Below are 18,929 nucleotides of genomic sequence, written 5' to 3'. Positions count from 1 at the left end.
CCACTGGAGAAGCCTATATTCTCTGTCATGCTTCTCTCTTTCTCTCCATTCACATTTTTCTAAATATCACCTGTTCACTTCTTATCTCATTGATCTTCCATTTGCTCGAGCGTGCACCAGTAATGTCTCCATTTGTCCCAGCCTTGAGATTTTAGCAGCCTCTCCTTACTTATCCTTCCTAACACTGTCGTATTGGAGGCTCTTTCAGGGGAGTGAGGCCTGTTATTGTTACAGTTTTCGGCATATCAAATATGGCACAGGTAGCTTGCCAGGCTCTGGCATTTTTTCTAAGTAGTTTCAATAAAAACTATCTTGCTTCACACACACAAAAATAGTCCTTAACTTCCAAGCTGGTGCTATTTCCTTACATCCTTTCTTACCTGCCTACTGATCTACACATTTTTTTCTTCTTTTACTTTCTTTTCAACAGTTTCCCTCAGAGTTGGTCATAGGGGCTAAGCACCTTGTATGCAAGTAGGTTCACGCTTTCTTTTTCTTCTTTTATTTTTTAAGCCAAGAAATCTGCAAGGCTACTGAAGTCTTCATGTGTCCTCTCTGTGAGAAGAACTGCTCACTGCAGAGACTCAATGACAGCTGTATCTACGCCAAGGTGGGTGAGGACTCACTGCTCTCTGTCTCTCTGTCTCTCTGTGTCTGTCTCTGTCTGTCTGTCTATCTGTCTGTCTCTTTCTCCCTCCTCTCTCTCCCTCCTTCCTCCCTCTCTCTCTCTCTCTCTCTCTCTCTCTCTCTCTCTCTCTCTCTCTCTCTCTCTCTCTCCCTGAGCTCTACTTGGTCTAAGAAACAGTTGTGAAAAATTTCTTCAATAAATTTTTACCAAAATGTGATGTTCCCAAGGATTTTATATCGATATCATTAACAATTGAATAAAATGTCACAAGGTAGCAACTATAAATTAGTATGTTTTTACTTTATTACCTTTGACTTCCTTTGTGTTTAATCACAGATTATTGCAGTCACAATAAACTACCATTTGGATTGATGTATAGATTTGTTTTAAGATAAATTGATTATTTCTATTGTCAGAATTTTGAATACTGTATAGACACTTACAATTTCAATAATTCTAATTTTGCAGAGAAAATAAAATAATGTACCAAAGTTATCAGATTGATGCCTGTTTGAATTATACAAAAAGTTTTTATAGCTACTGAAGTTTAAGTCCGATCCAAGAGTAATTAAGTGAAACTCTTTTACTGGGAAACTAGATATCAGTATACTGCATAATTTCCCAAGTGTTTCCAAAGAACATACAAGTTTGGGAAACAGAATTTATGATTATTTATATATGTTTGCTCCCATCGAGTTAGGAGTTTGCCCTAATTATTTTTGCTCCCATAGAGTTAGGAGTAAGCCCTGATTATTTTTGTATTTAATATATCATTATATTTTTAAATATGTAATTTGATACTTCATTTCCTACATACATATCTGTGCACCTCTAGAGTCATCACTGCAGTCAAGATGTGAGCATTTCAATGATTTAATCATGTTTTACATAATTAAAAATGATTCTTTTACCTATGTATTTTGCCTAAAATAAGAATCTTGGTAGCTAGAGTGATAGTACAGGGGGCAAGGCATTTGCCTTGCACACAGCCACCCTAGATTCAATCCTTGTCACCCTATATGGTCCCCCAAGCCCTGTCAGTTGTGATCAATGACCATAGAGTTAGGAGTAAGCCCTGAGCACCTCTGCACGTGGGCCCCAAACAAACACATGTTTTAAGAAAGAATCCTAGTATAATGTGATAATAGTTGATATTGTGTCAACTGCTTAAGAGAGAAATCACTAACCATTAATTGCAAAATACTTAAATTCCCAAATTTCTAAAACATTAAAAGGAGAAGCTATCAGGAAACATATTAGTGTACTTAGATAGTATTTTAATAATAATAGGAACAAATTTTTATAAAATGTGCTTTTTAAATTACTAAGAAAATATATACATTTTGAATAAAATTAAGCAAATTATAACTTGTTAGTTGTTATAATGGGTATTGAATTCTATAAAGTCTGACAGGGTCCTAGATGATGTAGATAGGTCATGTGGGAAGATGATTCTAAATTGGTTTACTTGTTTCTTTGGTAAAATATGTTCCCACAGGGCCTGGAGCAATAGCACAGCAGGTAGAATGTTTACTTTGAATGTTGTCAACCCACATTCAGTCCTCAGCATCCCATATGGTCTGCTGAGCCCACCAGGAGTGATCTCTGAAAGCAGAGCCAGGAGTAAGCTCTGATACTAACAGGTATATCCCTGACACTACTTGGTATAGCCATGATACTACTGGCTGTGGCCAAAATAATCATATATATGTTTGCTCCCATATTTATTACTGCGTTTAAGAACTGCAGTAATTTCTAGATGCTTAAATGTAGGTGTTAAATATACCTAAGTATATGACGTGACAGGACAAAGGGGTCTTAGACACACAATGTCATACCTCCAATCTCAACACCCTGTGTCCTAATTCTCTTACCAATGACTCTTAGGTTCCCTCCAACCCCACAACCTCACTCCTTGACGGATACATCTTTATGTTTCTTAATTATTGCTTTAGGGGTCACGCTGGCTGTCCTCAAGGTTTACTTCTGGCTCTATACTCTGGGATCTCTCTTGAGCATGTCATATGTCATTCAGTTCAGGGTGTCAGGGATCAAATCTGGGTTGGCTGCAAGCAAGACAAGCACCCTATCTGCTGTACTCTCTGTCTACCCTAAAGGATTCATTTTACAAATTAATTTGGACCCCATGCTTTCAGTGGTGTTGGCTCTAGTGGCTTCCATATATACAGATACCTTGTACTATACCACAGACAAACTCGAGGCCCCCTGTGATACTTCAAGATCTACTCTTCTTGCTTAAGGAGTGAAATAACATTTTAAATCATATTTCACACATCTTAGAACAGCATTTAAAAAAATTCTCTCCCCTAAATCAATAAATAAGTTTAGAAAGTAGGAGATACCCTAATTAAGGTTCTGTTTAATGAAGTTTGTGTCTTGTTGCAAGGAATATAGGAGCTATATAGAGTTACTCTGACCAAGAAATAAAGCCTAACAAAAAAAAATACAGGCTCACCTTCAGCCAAAATTGTAATGTTCTGCCCCACAGCCCCTCATAATAGCTTTTGTACAGGGTAGAATCTGCTAAAATCCACCCTCAAAATTTCATTCAGCAACTCTTATGTTAGTCAGCTCTATAAATGAAGCACTTGGCACGTCAAGCTTTATCCACAGGTTTCTAATAGTTCTTGTGTCCCATCCTCTGCAGTTCACAATACATCCCACATGTAGAAACATGGTAGACTTGTCTAGTAGACATACAGTAAGTATGACCAATGATTGCATATTGTAACACTGCTTATTGTTACATTTCTCTAAAAAGCAAGTTCTGAATATACTGGAAACCCATTCTCTTGTTACATGATTATAATACCACATTATGCAGTTAAATATAAATATACCTCTTGTGTCACTTGGATGTTATTGTCTCAAAGTAATTGTCTCAAAGTTATTGTCTCAAAATATTGAGAAAAACATGCCTGATTTTAAAAATGAGCCAAGAAAAAAAATGAAAAGACTTCTGAAGGAAAATATTTCTTGAGCTCTGAGAAATCAAGTTCATACAACACAAACACAATTGTTGTGAGTGTGGCATTTCATTTGTTACTTTTCTAAAAAGCAGGGCTATTTCTGGAGCAGGCATGAACCATTATAATTTGGTGACCTTTAAGTGCCTCTGTTCGAACTCTCAGAGGCTGTTTCCTGTACAAGGTCTGTTCACAAAGAATCAGAGGCAGCTGTTCAGCTGCTTGGCAACAGCAGGTAACTCTGTGGGATGAGCTGGGAAGCAAAAGATCTGGATGCCCCTGCTGAGAGTAATTTTATGAGCTCTGAAGAAAAATTTCTAATAAACTTCTTCTCTTCTGTACAGAAAGCCTACTGATGACATCACTAAAAATATTTACAACATCTTTAGATCTCCCAAGTCATAACAATCATAGAATTGTAGAGATATTTATAACATGATACCTTTCTTGCCTACACATCATTAAAATAGCACCTCTGATGATATCATAATAATGTCATATTTCAGGAAAATGCCTCTAATCTTTATCTTTTAGATGATGTTTTGCAGTGTATCCTTTATGCCAAAATTAAAATACATGTTAGTGCTGTCTTTGTGCCTGTATCGAGCAACCCTAAATGTTACCCTCAGAGAAGGATAAACCATTCATAGTAATGCTTTTTAGAATCTCATCAACAATTCACTGGTACAAACAGTATCCCAATTTTCTGTGACATTTATATGACTGCCAAACATCTTTTTCTTTGACTATATTAGTTTAATCTCTCTCACTAACTTGCAAATGTAAAAATACATTATACAAATGAAAATACAAAATATATTGAATATAAATTTTATTAAAATCAAACAATCATATAACCCTGAACATTTTATTCAGTAACAATGTATAACTGAAGAAAGTTATGTACAGAACTTCAGGTAATTAATAGCTGATTCAAACAATATCCTAAATGTCCATTGATTTATGAAACCTCTTAAAATAATAATAGATTCACATTGCCTCTTATAGCATGGCACATTCTGAAAGGTATCAGAGTTTGGCTAGCACTGTGATACCTTTCCATTGGAAGTGTTGACTTACTGGCAGAATTCTGTCTTTCACAACACCCCTGACTCCAGAGGTTTGCATAGAGGAAATGCAACAAGTATATCGTGCCTGAAAACCTCACTTGGACTCACGCTGTAGTTTGACCCTAGTTCACAGACACGTCCTCAATATGTTAGAACCAGTTCTAAGTAGATAAGAAGATATAATCCAAATGGAAATCGAGGTGAGATAGAAAAAAAAGTAAGAAAAATGCTATTCCTTCATCTGATCAGTTACAGAATCCATGAAAGGATCTCGTACCTTGTATTTGCGATTACAAAACAACAAAATTCTATTTGGAAAAAAGAATCATTCAGTATCTACATGTAAACAGTAATCTCTGAATATTTATGACAAAAAGTGAGACTAATGCCTTTGTTTATTTTCTGCTAAGGTGACATATCTATTTGATAATGGAGGGACAGTCTTCTTTGCTATTTTTATGGCCATATGGGGTAAGTATTTTCCTTCATGTCTTCTGAACTCTCATTTTCTGACCTTATTTCTGTTTCTTCATATGCACACATCCATGTGCATGCTTACACACATACACACACATTCATACACTCAAACCATTCTCCATGTATCAATGAAAATTAAAGTCTCTAACCCATTTCTTGTTTTGTTTTTTAACATTAACTTCTCAGAAATTTAGTTAGTCCTCTAATATTTAATACTCAGATATTCCTATACTAAGAAAAGTAGATAGCAATTAACAAAAAGTTGAAACCATAATAGAATGTAAACTAAACTTTGGATATTTTCATGCCTGAAACTAAATTTCAGAAAAATTTTTTGTTTGCCATTCATTTACTTTTAAACACTATACTTCATATATTTTAAGATACACAGTCTGTTCCATGGATGTTAAATCAATGTTATATTCACTATAAAAACATGTTTCTATGTGCATCTTACAATATGGAAGGTACTTTTGCATCACAAAACTAAATAATATGTAAAAAGTAAGTTTCCACTGTTTTCCATTCAGACTTTAAATACCCAACAAATTGAGATGTAATAGAATTCATGCATGCTGGAATACCCCTACTCTTTGAAGTGAAGCCATCACTTTGCAAGTTAGGATTGGTTTTCCTTCCATGGCCACTTTAATGAAACACTATTGACAATTTGGCTATTCTAAGGGTTGACCGTATGTAAGCAACAAATAATATGTACCGAAATACAAGATTTTTACTCTGGTTTCCTAAATTTCCCATAAATAGAAACTCTGTTTTCTAATAAAAACTCCCGTAGTTTTAAAAGTTAAATATTTACAAAATCATTCTATAGTTTTTCTTCAAGAGCTGCCAGTCTTAGATCATGGCATATCCATGGTTGTTTATCATTGTTGTGTAATACAAGTATAGTTTTGGTTTTAAATTTTAGGGCATTTACATTTTAAATTAAATCATCAGGTAGGATTATCATGCTAAATCTTTCAGTTTTAACTGATTACAATAACATTTCCTACTATAAAAAAGACCAAAATTCAAGTTAAACTTACTTGATAGATGTTTCAACACAACATAGGACACCCCCACCCCCCCAAAAAATGTAAGAAAAGGTAGGCCTTTGGATAAAGTATTCTCTCACATGACATGAAGCCCTATGACAATGATCTTACATCAGCTTTTGGAAGATGGTCCTTTAAAATACCAGGATATACAATACTTGCTGTTGTTAGCCTTTTTCATCCTTAATTTTGTTCTGAGGTACGGAGTGGAGGTATATCACCCATCGGGATGCCGTCACGTGCATTTTCTTGGCCCGTTGGAATGTACGGATCATTCACACTTGGGTTGTAATAACTAGAATTTCCAAAACTCATATCATAAGGTTCAGGGGCATTGTCTAATCGAAGAACTAAAATAGTAACAAAAGAATTGTTTGATGGTGACAATTTATAAAATAAATACTTATATATTTGCATACCATAGAATTTACATGAAGATGTATAGATCTATGCCTCAGTGACTTAAATGAATCCGTGATTTTACAGACTTGTCAACATGTTCAGAATTGTCACCTTTGGCATAACAGTGAAGAACATATTTTAAATAATGCCATTATTTTGCTCTTTATGGTTGAGCCTGAAGGTGGGATGAAACCTTCTTGCAAAAAGTTTGCTTCCTTTTGATGAGTCAAATTATATGTACTTGAATTCTTTTTATTGAAGATATGAAATTAGTTGTTTTTAAAGAACAATTATTATTTCTGTTGATCTGAATTATTTTTTAAATAACTTGGCACCAGAGCAGTGACTAATTACTAATTAGATTAGCAAATTTTATTATTCAGTTTAGTATACTCACATTCTAATCTGTTCCCGAAACCATCTGTTTACACACTGTAATACCAGGAATATTAGGGATGTGAGAAAGGTACCTCAGAATTGTTTCAAAGTGTGAAACAAGTGGTATGGTTGAGCTATTAATCTAAACCTTAATCATAGTATCTTATCATGTACGAATTTGTGAGGTTAAGTTATTTTCATCTGTTACAGATAAAGGAAAAAATGCTAAAGAAGTTTGGAAGCCAAGTTGTTTGAATTTTTATTCTTTACTTTGAAAATATTACTTTTATATTTTATGGATTGCTAGAAGCCTGTAAACAAAATGTAGTTAAATTTTAATAGATTTGATATTGAAAATAAGCAGCATACTATTCATGATCTGAACTTATAAAAATTAACAAAACTGTTTTAATGTTTTAGAAGCATGTAATTTTTTTTTATGGTAACAGGAGTAAACCAGAAAATGGTGTGTGGTTTTTTTTTTTTTGAGTTTAAAAACAGAAATGAGTCAGTATTTGAAATGATTTTATCTGTGTTCTAATTAATATTGTATTAATTATCTCAAGCAGTGCTTTATTCATCAGATAAATTAATTACTCATAGATATTATCACTGTCACTGTCACTGTCCACCCGTTGTTCATTGATTTGCTCAAGCGGACCCAGTACTGTCTCCATTGTGAGACTTGTTACTGTGTTTGGCATATCGAATACGTCATGGGTAGCTTGCCAGGCTTTGCTGTGCGGGCGAGATACTCTCCGTAGTTTGTTCAGGCTCTCCGAGAGGGGCAAAGGAATCGAGAGGGGCAAAGGAATCGCCCGGGTCGGCCACATGTAAGGCTAATGCCCTACCCTCTGTGGTATCGCGGGCTGAAATATTATCAAGTTAGTAAAAAGAAGAAGATATTTTGTAACATTATTTTCTAAGTATTGCAAATATTTAGTGATTGCTTTATACACCATTAAGATCGCTAATAGAGATTTTTCCATGTGTGAAATTTTAGAAGTGCTCCAAGTTAAAACAAGTCTTTTCAAATTGTGCCACAAAGAGATCAAAAATGGCAAGAATAAAGTCATTTGCTAAAAATTATCCATTTTTAGTGTCCTACTATTGTCTTTCAATTAGGTATATTTTAATTCTGATATTATTACTTAAAACCAATTGTGATGCAATCAACAAGAGTTAACTCATATATTTTACTCATAGGTTCATAATTATAATATCTTCTTTGAGAAACAATAGCTTAGGAAACATCATGGTCTTCTATCACATAGACCTGTGAAATTGTTATAGAAAGTATGATAAAATTATCATCCTCAATTAAAACTTCTGTGTGAAGATGAAGTTCTAAAAGTTGTTTTTACCTGGTTCATTTCTGTCATCATAGAGTCGCCGATGGGAAAATGAATCGGTTTTCCTTTTCCCACATAAAAGGTAGCCAACCAGACTGAGAAATGAAGCACCTAGAATAGCACCTAAAATGGCCCCAAATACTACTCCTGTATTTCTGTTCTCTGGAAAACAAAAAAAAAATTACAGATTTAAAATAGAAAATAATCATTCAAAGGACAGAAATATATAACTTTGACTTTCTGTATATCACTACCTTTGAGCAACCTTCTGTTACATTAAGATGGAGTGAATACTTTGCATGTGTGAGGCGCTAGGTTCAATTTCCCACAGCAAAAAAGAAAAAACATATATATGCATGAATACATATTTATATTAAAGATACATATATATATATACTTTTATGTAATAATATAATAAAAAATGTTAAAATTGTAGCTAGATTGAAAATGTATGTACATGTTTGGATTGAAATCCTAAATTTCAGAATTTAAAATTCTTCTCTTACACTATCAGCTTTGGACAAAAATTCATATATACAATTTTATGTGTAGCACTGTAGCACTGTCCTCCCGTTGTTCATCGATTTGCTCAAGCAGGCACCAGTAATGTCTCCATTGCTGTTACTGTTTTTTGGCATATTGAATACACCACAGGAAGATTGCCAGGCTCTGCCATGCATGTGGGATACTCTCGGTAGCTTGCCGGGCTCTCCAAGAGCGACAGAGAAATCAAACCCTGGTCAGCTGCATGCAAGGCAAATGCCCTACCTGCTGTGTTATCACTCCATCCCTACAATTTGATACATGTATCACTAATTTGATATATATTTGATAAATATATATCATTTGATATATATTTAAATGATTTGCTATGTATATTTATCAAATATATCATTTTGATATATCATTATACATAGATGATATATCAGATATCAGATATATATCATCTTGATATATATGTGCACAATTTGATATATATTATTAATATAATCCATAAGTATGTTAATGGAAAATCAGTGAATTTAGAGGAGAATACATATATATATGCATATATATTAAGTTCTGGGAAACAAAAATATGTTAAGACATGAAAAAATAATGGGTATTATACTAGGGATCTTTATATATAACTACATATTGATTCAGGGAGCATTTCCAGCAGTGCCCTAATCTCATTCACATTGCAGTGCTTTGAAGGGTAGAACCAGTGCTGAGGGTAGAACCAGTGCTGAGGGTAGAACCAGCGACTCCGGCATGCAATAAATGCACTCCACCACTTTGCGCTCTCTCCATTATTCCCCCATAATATATTATAAATATAACATGACCTCTAAATAAACCATTTTAAAAGCCCACACACTACAGTTTTCTTGTTAAACCTAAATTCCATTTTTAAGGTATCTTTAAACACTATACTAAAAATTAAGAAAAATTATTTTCGGTTGAGTTTTTTAATATTTTAGAAGTCCCTATAAGTGTTGTATGGTATCTATTTATAAATTAATAGTCCTTAGTTTTCAAAATGCACACAAATTTCTTAAATTTCAGGTGCATAGCACTTCTAAAGCATGTGAAATTTTAGGTAGCCTAAGTTTCTATGAAAAATTCATTATCTTAAGCTCATTACCTTAAGTTCATTATCCCAAGTTCATTATCTTAAAAACTAGCCCCTATCTTAAACTCTATTTCATCCTAGTGCAATTCTTATTCTGTTCCACTTATTATGACTAGGATATGCTGACTTGAGTCCCCATGGCCCTTCACTAATTCAAAAGATTGCCATAGATCTTCAAAAAAAATAATAAATTGTGACATTTGTGCTACTGAAATCTTTTTTTTCTTGTCAGGCACATTCCATAACACATAATCTGTATGATTAATCTCATGATTCAGTTCCACACAAAAGGAAAGCTAGCACTGTTTACACTTACCTTTTTGGGGATCAGATGTATTTGGAAAATTTTTTGAATTGTTGGTGAACTTTGAGGTGTGCTGTGAAGTTGTATCTGGATAGGTGGTAGTTTCTTCATAGGGTATGTTCTCACTGGTTGTAGTAAGCCAATCTTCTGGTTTCTTTATTATAGTGGTTGCAGAGGTGGTATTTAATACTGGAGTGAAAATGCTAACCATAATGGAAATATTTTCAGAGCTCATGGTAGCAGTGGGCATAGAAGTAAAGTTTTCGGAAGGGAGAGCAGATGTAGCATTGGGAGGAACAGAAACTGGTAAAGAATTTTCAGATGTTCCAAATGAATTTTGTGGCAGTTTTGAAACGAAGTCTCCTATAAAAGGAGGGCTTGTAGGAACCGTGGTCCGGGGTTTTAAAGTCCCAGAATGACCTGTTGGCAAATTACTCAACACATCTGTGGTTGTTTGTATTTTATTTGATGAATCAAAAGCAGGCGTATCATTTGCTTTGGAACTTTCTTTATTATCATCAAATGAGTATGAATTTTCTTCAACATTCAAAGGATGGGATGCGTTTTCTGTTATTCTGGAACCTTTTGTAGAGTTTTTTGCTGTAGTTACATCTACACCTTCATTTCCATTGCTTCCAAAAAGTAGTAAACTAAACAAAGTTGAAATCAGCAGAATTTTAGGTAAGATCAACATTGTAGCCTTCTTTGGTACTGGTGTTACTGAAGGTAGCCTGAAAGAAAATGGCCATCATGTTCATCATTAAATGTGCTATTGAATATTCTTTAAATAAACTAAATTATACTTACTTGGTTAAAAATATCTAGATAAAAATATGAACATGTTTATGAGATAAAACCATTACTTAGTGAGGGGTATGTTTTTTAAAATTGTGTACTAAAACTGGAGTCTTGGCTTTCTATTTTTTGTTTAAAAACAATTATATATATATATACATATATATATTTTATTGCTTTTTGGGTTACACCTGACATGTTCAGGGGTTACTTCTTGCTCTGCACTCAGGAATTACTCCTGGTGGTACTCAGGGGACCATAAGGGATGCCAGGGATCGAACCCATGTCAGCTTTGTGCAGGGCAAATGCCCTACCTGTTGTAACTACATGAGAAAACATATTCTTCATCAATGTATAATTTGGAATTTTTATTATGAAAATGACATTACTGATTATACAGTAAATGTACACTGAAAGTGCTCACCTAGGAACTCCCCTGAAAACATATCATTAGTAACTAATTTCATACAGGATTATTTGCATTCAGGGTGGTATGACCATTAGTAACTAATTTGATATTTGGGTTTTAAATTAGTATTTTTTTCAAAGTACCTTTTGTTTTATCATATGCTTCTTTCTAATAATTACAAATTAGGAGAAACCCAAAGTCTTTTTTTAGTTTAGGATATGTTTTAATAATGCTCCTTATTATGTAAATGAAGAACATGACTAGAATTGTCAATTGAAAAAAAGGAACATAGTTGATACAGTAAACACACAGTTTCAAATCATAGTCCAGATCTCCAATACAGGTATATAATTCTGCTATTTAAGTGTGGAATTATGAAATAGATGGAGCATATGGGTGAAAGATCTTAAATCTAGATCTATATTAAAATTCTATCTTTGGTTATAAATAGCCTGTGAAAAGCAATCACCATAAAAAGCAATTGCTCTATCGTCCTCATTCTAACACTACTGATTTCATAATGCTGTTCTGAAAATGAAGTGACATATCTAGATAAAAGTACCATGAGATATATCTGGCATAGTAAGCATGTAATATATCTGAATTTTCATTTTTTTATTTGTGTAATCGGGACTTCAACACAGGAGTTCACGCACATACACACAAACACACACACACACACACACACACAAGTGCCCTACGGCTGAACTACATTCCCAGCCCAATTTCTATTTCCTGTTTTTAAAATATAACACTTCTTTAAGTTATTTGCATTTTACAATATCTTCTTACTGGATACTCATGATAGGCCCTTGAGACAAAAAGAATTTATATTAACTCTAGAGTGGAGAGACTGAGCGAGCCTCCCAAAGACTAGTAATGAAAACTAGTAATTAGGAAAAGCAAAACTGACAACAAATCTACTGACTTCAATCTAATTAGATACAAAAGTCAGTGTTTTGATTGAAAAAGTCCTTCATAAATGTTAGACTTTACACGATATTTTTCCGTTTGTTTTTTTTTTTTTTGTTTTGCAGCCACATCCATAGGTGCCCAGGGTTCATTCCTGGCGCTGTACTTTAGGATCACTCCTGGCAGTACTCAAGGGGTCATTTGTAGTAATAGGGATTAAACCAGGGTCTGCTGCATGCATTGCAAGCGTTTTACCAGCCGTATTGTCTCCCAGGTCCCAGGACTTTGTGTTCTCAAACAGTAAAGACTAAGGACTGGATTGCTCTTCTATTCTCCCTGTTCTTCGTCAAGATGTATGTCACTTGCTAGTCTATTTGCTTGCTTGCTCTTTCAGTTCCTATTCTCTTTTGAACACAAATGCCTTTCCTTCCCAACCTGCAATCCCCCATCACACACACATACACACACACACACACACACACACACAAACACACTTTTTATCCCCTTCTTTTAGGAAGTCCTAGTGGCCCAGAGCATTACACTCAGGGTCTAGTATCTCAAGACACTCTCAGCATAGCCCTGTTCGTTGCCCCACATCTTTATAAGTTTTGTTCAATAAATCTTCCTTCACTTTAACGTCAATAACAATAATGATGACTAAGAACTGATTTCCTTTTACACTAGCGAAGGAATAGGTGTTGGAACATTGTATGTCTGAAACACAGTCATGAACGAAATTTGTAATTGTGACTCTCACTGTCATGAAATTTTTAAAAATACATATAAAAATAACTGATTTCCTTTTCTTTGAATTGGATGTTCAGCTTACTTTTCACTGAAATTCTCCTGGATGACTGAGATGAGAAAAAGAAAAGGGTGTAACAAGTATTACTAAGGTCCAATTATTGCTGGATATTTCCAAAAAACTCTCAGCAATTTTCCATTATTTTCTATTTTCAATCGTCTTGATTTTTTAGAGTCTGAGTAGCCTCTAACTATATTCCTTCTTTCATTTTTTTATTATTATCCTCTTTGCGTAATGATTTCTTACATAGTTATTCATTCTAAATATTCGAATGATACCTCCTGACTTTTTTATTATTCAGAAGACTTTAGTAAGAGTCCATCCCCATGGATTTTTAGGATTTTAAAGATGTAGTATTATATCTCACTTTAAAAAACATCTATTTGAAAAGAAAGACAAACAAGAATATCCAGGGACCTGAGCAATAGTACAGCAAATAGGGCGCTTGCCTTGCCAACCCATGTCAATCCCCTGGACCTCATATGATCCCCAGAGTTTTCCAGGAGTTATCCTCGAGCACAAATCCAGGAGTAATACCTGAGCACTGCTAGGTGTGATCCCCAAACCAAATATTTATATATGAATATATATATATACACACATATGTAATAAGTAATCTCCATAAAGATGTATGTATAATCTCCATAATGGATAATAAATTGTGCCAGTTATACTGCATAATTTTATGTGTATAGAGTTCAAAATGGACAAAAACTTAGCATGCTAAATGTCAGCAGAGTGGTTAAAGTAGGAAAGAAGGATATGGTACTGAAAGGTAGGCATGAAAGGGACTCTTGTGTGCTACTAATACTGTATATTATCCTATTTGTTATTGCTTTATTTTTGAATTTATGATAATTTTGTTTATATTTTGTTTAAATTTTATTCATATTTTGTGATGACCACAAAAATTTATTTGGAATAGTTAACACAGTTGGAAAATATAGTATTAGATACAGACATATGCTTTACACATTTTATTATTTAATTCTTACCAAAAAAAATGAACAGTAAGAAAAAAAATTTTCAAGTGGAACATAAAAACATAGATAATGTGGTTAAGACACAGTAATTGAGAGACAGATTTAGGATTCAAACTTTGGCATTAGAACTAATAATTACTTGAACATATAGTAAAGTCTGAAAATTGAATTTGATACTCAGCTGATTTTTAGAACTATCCCCCACCAATTTCTTAAGAATGAGTTCCTAAATTTTATTATATGACCAGAACTTTATAAATCTATTTTGTAAATTGAAAAAGTGGTTTTCTACCTTGAATACCACTAAAACACAGTTATAATACTTTTATTTAAATCTAAAATGGTCTCCTTATTTTTTAGCTAGAGATTTTTACCAAGTAGGCTATAAATTAACATTAACAAAACATGAATGATTATCCCTGTGACCTACAGTTTAGCAATATTTTATTAAATTTAAAGCTCATCAACCACCTTTAAAGTAAAATTTAATTTAGCTTAAAATACTTGCACAGGACTTTTCAGAAAAATCTTTTTCCTGTGAATCATGTCATGTTGATTGAAACATACCAGCATTTTTCATCAAGAACTGCAATTGATCTGATTAGTCTAAGTAATTATTGGAACCTAATTCACCATTATTAAATAGTTAAATTTTCTTTCCTTATACCCAATTCATAGTATTTTTGCTTCCTAATAAAGTGACCACTAGAGAAGGAAATATTGCCCTAGCTATTCTTCTGATTTTCTCATAATGTTACATAAGGAACCAGGTATTGACCTTTTAGTCCTTTATCGTAATGAGAATCCACAGATCAAGAATTAACAAAGTGAGTTTTGTTGTTCCTGTTTTACTTTGCCTGTAACACTGAACCACTAATGGGATCTCTCTTATTTTATCCAGCATTTGATCATAACTTGAAAACATTAAGGTATCAGCACCGCAAATGAAACAAACTTTCTGTTACTTTTTATAATTCATCTCTAGGGAAAAGGAGGGAAAAGAAGCAATTTTTCTTGCTTGTTACATCTTAAATACTATTTCCTTTTTATTGAAAAATATAGTTATTGGTAAGGCTTTCATTAGTCTTGATTATTTCCATTACTCTGGTGTGACAATGGCAGAAAATGTGTTTCAGTTCCCTACTTCTGAGAGAAATAGGCTACATGTCTTAATCTATTGTCTTTATCTTAAAGAAATAGAGAGGAATCTAAGCCATCAATCTAATTAGACTCCCAATCCTGGGCTTTTGTACAAATATGAACTAGGAATGTTTTGATGGTTAGAGCCTATTTTGAACTGATCAAGAATACATCACAGCAGAGAAAACAAATGGAGATGGGACAGAATCTTCACAAAATCATAAAGAGATCTGGCTTTTATTCTCAGGTTTTCTCCATATACAGAATTAAAATATTTAAACTATGTTGTATAACTGTTATGTACAGCTAAAGTAATTGGGTGATTGATGGCATACCTGAGTGTGCCAAAGTAAACTAGGTGCATTGTACAGACAGACAACAAGAAAAGTGAAACTGAAGAGAAAATTAGGAGAAAGCCTGTAGCATTGTTTCTCCTTTTGTTTTTGTTTTTTTGCACTGAAAGAAAAAGTCCGAAAAATAATTTGAGGTATTAATATAGAAATAGAGCTAAGAACATTGTATACTTGAAAAATTTCTAAAGCTAAAATAGTTATAAAAGAAGCAAAAAAGGAGGCTTTTATTCATTTTATGGCACTATAAACAGATTCTAAATGTTTTTTATATTGAGATATTTTGTTTCTAGAATTGAAGGACACATCACAGCAGAGAAAACACATGGAAATGGGACAGAATCTTTCAGAGTCTGAGAGTTTCGCTGTTTTTGTTTTGTTTTAGTAATTCCTCTACAAAAAGAAAATCTGCACTATTTTCTCTACTTAGGTATTGGCACCAAGAAGTGGTTTCACTTTACTACTTTTGTGTGGAGAGTTTCAAGAAGTGGTGAGGAGAAAAAAACAGAACACTCCTTGGCCATCAAGGAAAACAAAGGGGAAAAGATTATTTTTCCCTCATTAATTGTATAAATTCATCATTTTGCCCAATCTTTCTATAGTAACTGAGTCATAACATGTTTACACCAAGGTTTAAGAATGAGGAGGTACCTGAGTTTGTGTCAGCTAAACAGTTTATGCAAAGAAACAGAAATACTAATCATCCTAAATACAAAGGCAAAACTTTTGAGTAAATACATTATTACTATATTTTCTTCCTATCCCCAACAGTAGAATAATATAGAAAACTTTCTATATTGAAATAACTAATTGCTGCATATTGCATATTACTTCTCTCCCAGTTTTGTTTAGTCATCTCATGTTCTAGTCCTTAGATTAAAAATAAAAATATTTTGTTTGCCCTTGTCATCCCACTCTGTCTGATATGTGCCAATACCCTAGGAGATTTTCAGTGTTACTCTTTCCAATCTTGAAAAGAGTTTTGTTTTCCCAAAATGAAAAAAATAAAACATAATTTAAGAAAGGCCATAAAAAAATTAGCTACTAGAAATGCTTGTTTTTCCAAAAGAACTTTGAGTAAGCCTACTACTAGTAAATCAGAGAACGGGATTGTTTCAGAGGGTCTTAGGCACTATCTTTTCACTTTTCTCTAATATAAAAATAAGGAAAAACATGATTTTTCCTCCAGGAAAGAAAATACTTTCAAACATTTGTGATTATCAACTCAGAAGACTTAGGTAAGCATTAATTGAGAAAATTTATGAATGCCATGCTTCCTGATCACTTAAGAGTCCTCTGTTGTAAACTACAATACTATCAAACTTCACCAAGTGTCAAGCTAGGAAGATCATCTCCAAAGAAATTTTCTGAATGCAGTTTCCTAAGCACAGACTTTTCAATATTCCATCACATTATGCTATGTATAATAGTCTCAATGAATCAAATAGTAAGTAGGCAAATAATAAGCTCAAATCCTTAAAAAGGAGCATTACATAGTCACAAAATAAAAAATAATGTTAAGAAATTGTTTCAACATCTTTATCCTGTGAAATATCTTATACAGCAACAGACAGCCTTTTATATTTCAGATGAGTATTCTTCATTAATGAAATCTATATTAAGAAAAATATGTATGTATACATATATTAATACTTTGTTATTTTTACATTAAGAAGATGTTTATAAAAGATATAAACTTTTATAATCCATTGTATTAGAATGTTTTTAAAAATAATCATATTCTAATATGAACTTCAAGTCCAAACAAATAACTGTATCTACATATTGTTTTTATTAATTTCATATTCTATGTATCCAATTCTTATCTATCCTACTATTCCACTGTAAGCATTTAGAAACCTCTACTATCATCTGACTTTTTAAAAATTGTATCATGTAGTCATGTATTTTTTTTAACAACTACACTAGTTTCATCATCCAGCAAACTCGGCAGTAATTCTTAAAGTTAACTCACATAAAAGTGCAAATACTTATTTAGAGGGTAATTAATGAAAGAGCTGCTTCTTTTTACAAGTGTCTCAGTCGCTACATGCTATACTGTTCTGTCAAAAGTGGAACTGATTATGATTCTCATGCTCTCTTTGGTTGGAGAGAGAGAGGGAGGGGAGAAGAGGGAAGAGAGAGAGAGAGAGAGAGAGAGAGAGAGAGAGAGAGTGAGAGTGAGAGGAGGGAGAGTGAGAGAGAGTTCATTATAACCCAGCACATACTTACCTTCAGATCTATGAGGCGTTTACAAACAGGACTGAAAAGTCAGTTGTCCTGGCTAGAATGCGTCTGTCCTGCATTAGAGAAAGAACGTTGAATAAAGTGTGCCAGTGCCACACTGAACAGGAAGGTGCCAGAGAAACAAAATTAGGTGGGGCTGGCTCTATCGTGCTTGTGTAATAGAGCACCCAAGAACCTGACTGACCTGCTTCTCAGCTGTTAGGATCAGAATATCACCTCATTCAGGCTTTAAAAGAAAAAAAGTCCAACCCTCCAGCTTTCATAGGTTGGTTGTTTTGACTTTGGAGCAGGCTTCTTCCTTCAGAGGTGGCAAGCAAGGAACTTTCGTTTTTGTTGTTGTTGTTCTGGGTAAAAGAGGAGAGATTTTCCTAACATCCTCTGTGTACTGTATAGGAATTTCAGACACATACTGGGTTCTCCATTTGCAGGTGAGGAAATGTAAATGAGTCATACCCTGCACCTGTTGCTAAGTGCTCACTCCATGGTAATTTTCTACCAAAACAAAGACTTATGTCCCATATAGGAAAGTACAAAGAAGCCCAAATATGAAAGAAAATGCAGTGAGATGGACAGTGTGTTAAATTTGTTGTAGTACAGAGTAGTTTTTCTTTAAAGTCACTGAATATCCAGCTATTATTGTGGTTTGGACTCACTGAGAAAGCTATGAAGTGTTGGGCTTGAAGTCATGACCAGAACTGAAATGAGGTTTCTTAAAGACTTTCAGGAGTTTGAGGAATGGCTATATATCAGGAGAGACCTGGAAGCCCTCCAGACGGAGTAATTTTCACCTTGTCGTCTGTTTTTCCTCTCCAGTAAGCTAGCTGAGTGATTTCAGAAGTACCCCGATAATGCTTGATTAGATGCTAGAGTTGAACAATATGGCTTTCTTTCTTCAAGTCCTTTCATGGCATAGGAAAGTGAGAGGAATGAAAATGCACTTTTAGGATTTTCTGCATATTAATATTGGGGGCCCAATGCCAAGGTGTGTTCAAAGCCCTTTGTTTCAGGTTCCTGCTTAGA

The 18,929-nt window shown here is 33.8% G+C and overlaps 2 protein-coding genes across 2 annotated transcripts in view; one reads left to right on the top strand and one right to left on the bottom strand.

The window, feature by feature from the left end:
- The window catches only part of ANO3 (anoctamin 3), a 245,243-nt gene that overhangs the window by 173,126 nt on the left and 53,188 nt on the right, over nucleotides 1-18,929 (top strand). The window contains exons 13-14 of the mRNA XM_056136902.1: nucleotides 514-610; nucleotides 5,096-5,156. Coding sequence (XP_055992877.1) covers nucleotides 514-610; nucleotides 5,096-5,156 — 158 coding nt within the window. The remainder of the gene's footprint in view (nucleotides 1-513; nucleotides 611-5,095; nucleotides 5,157-18,929) is intronic.
- On the bottom strand, nucleotides 6,401-10,977 carry MUC15 (mucin 15, cell surface associated). The gene is made up of 3 exons (XM_056133508.1): nucleotides 10,281-10,977; nucleotides 8,362-8,511; nucleotides 6,401-6,567 (listed from the first exon to the last, which is right to left on the bottom strand). The coding sequence occupies exons 1-3, from the start codon at nucleotides 10,960-10,962 to the stop codon at nucleotides 6,401-6,403; spliced, it is 999 nt and encodes a 332-aa protein (XP_055989483.1). The 5' UTR covers nucleotides 10,963-10,977.

Source organism: Sorex fumeus, unplaced genomic scaffold (assembly GCF_029834395.1).
Source record: "Sorex fumeus unplaced genomic scaffold, SorFum_2.1 ptg000007l, whole genome shotgun sequence".
NCBI classification, from domain to species: domain Eukaryota; kingdom Metazoa; phylum Chordata; class Mammalia; order Eulipotyphla; family Soricidae; genus Sorex; species Sorex fumeus.
This window is presented reverse-complemented; position numbering and strand designations above follow the sequence as displayed.

Coding starts and splice junctions, on each gene's coding strand:
- MUC15 (XM_056133508.1), bottom strand. CDS start 10,962: ATGTTGATCTTACCTAAAATTCTGCTGATTTCAACTTTGTTTAGTTTA. Junction 8,512..10,280: donor TACATCTGATCCCCAAAAAG/GTAAGTGTAAAC, acceptor TTTGTTTTCCAG/AGAACAGAAATACAGGAGTA. Junction 6,568..8,361: donor TGATGACAGAAATGAACCAG/GTAAAAACAACT, acceptor TTACTATTTTAG/TTCTTCGATTAGACAATGCC.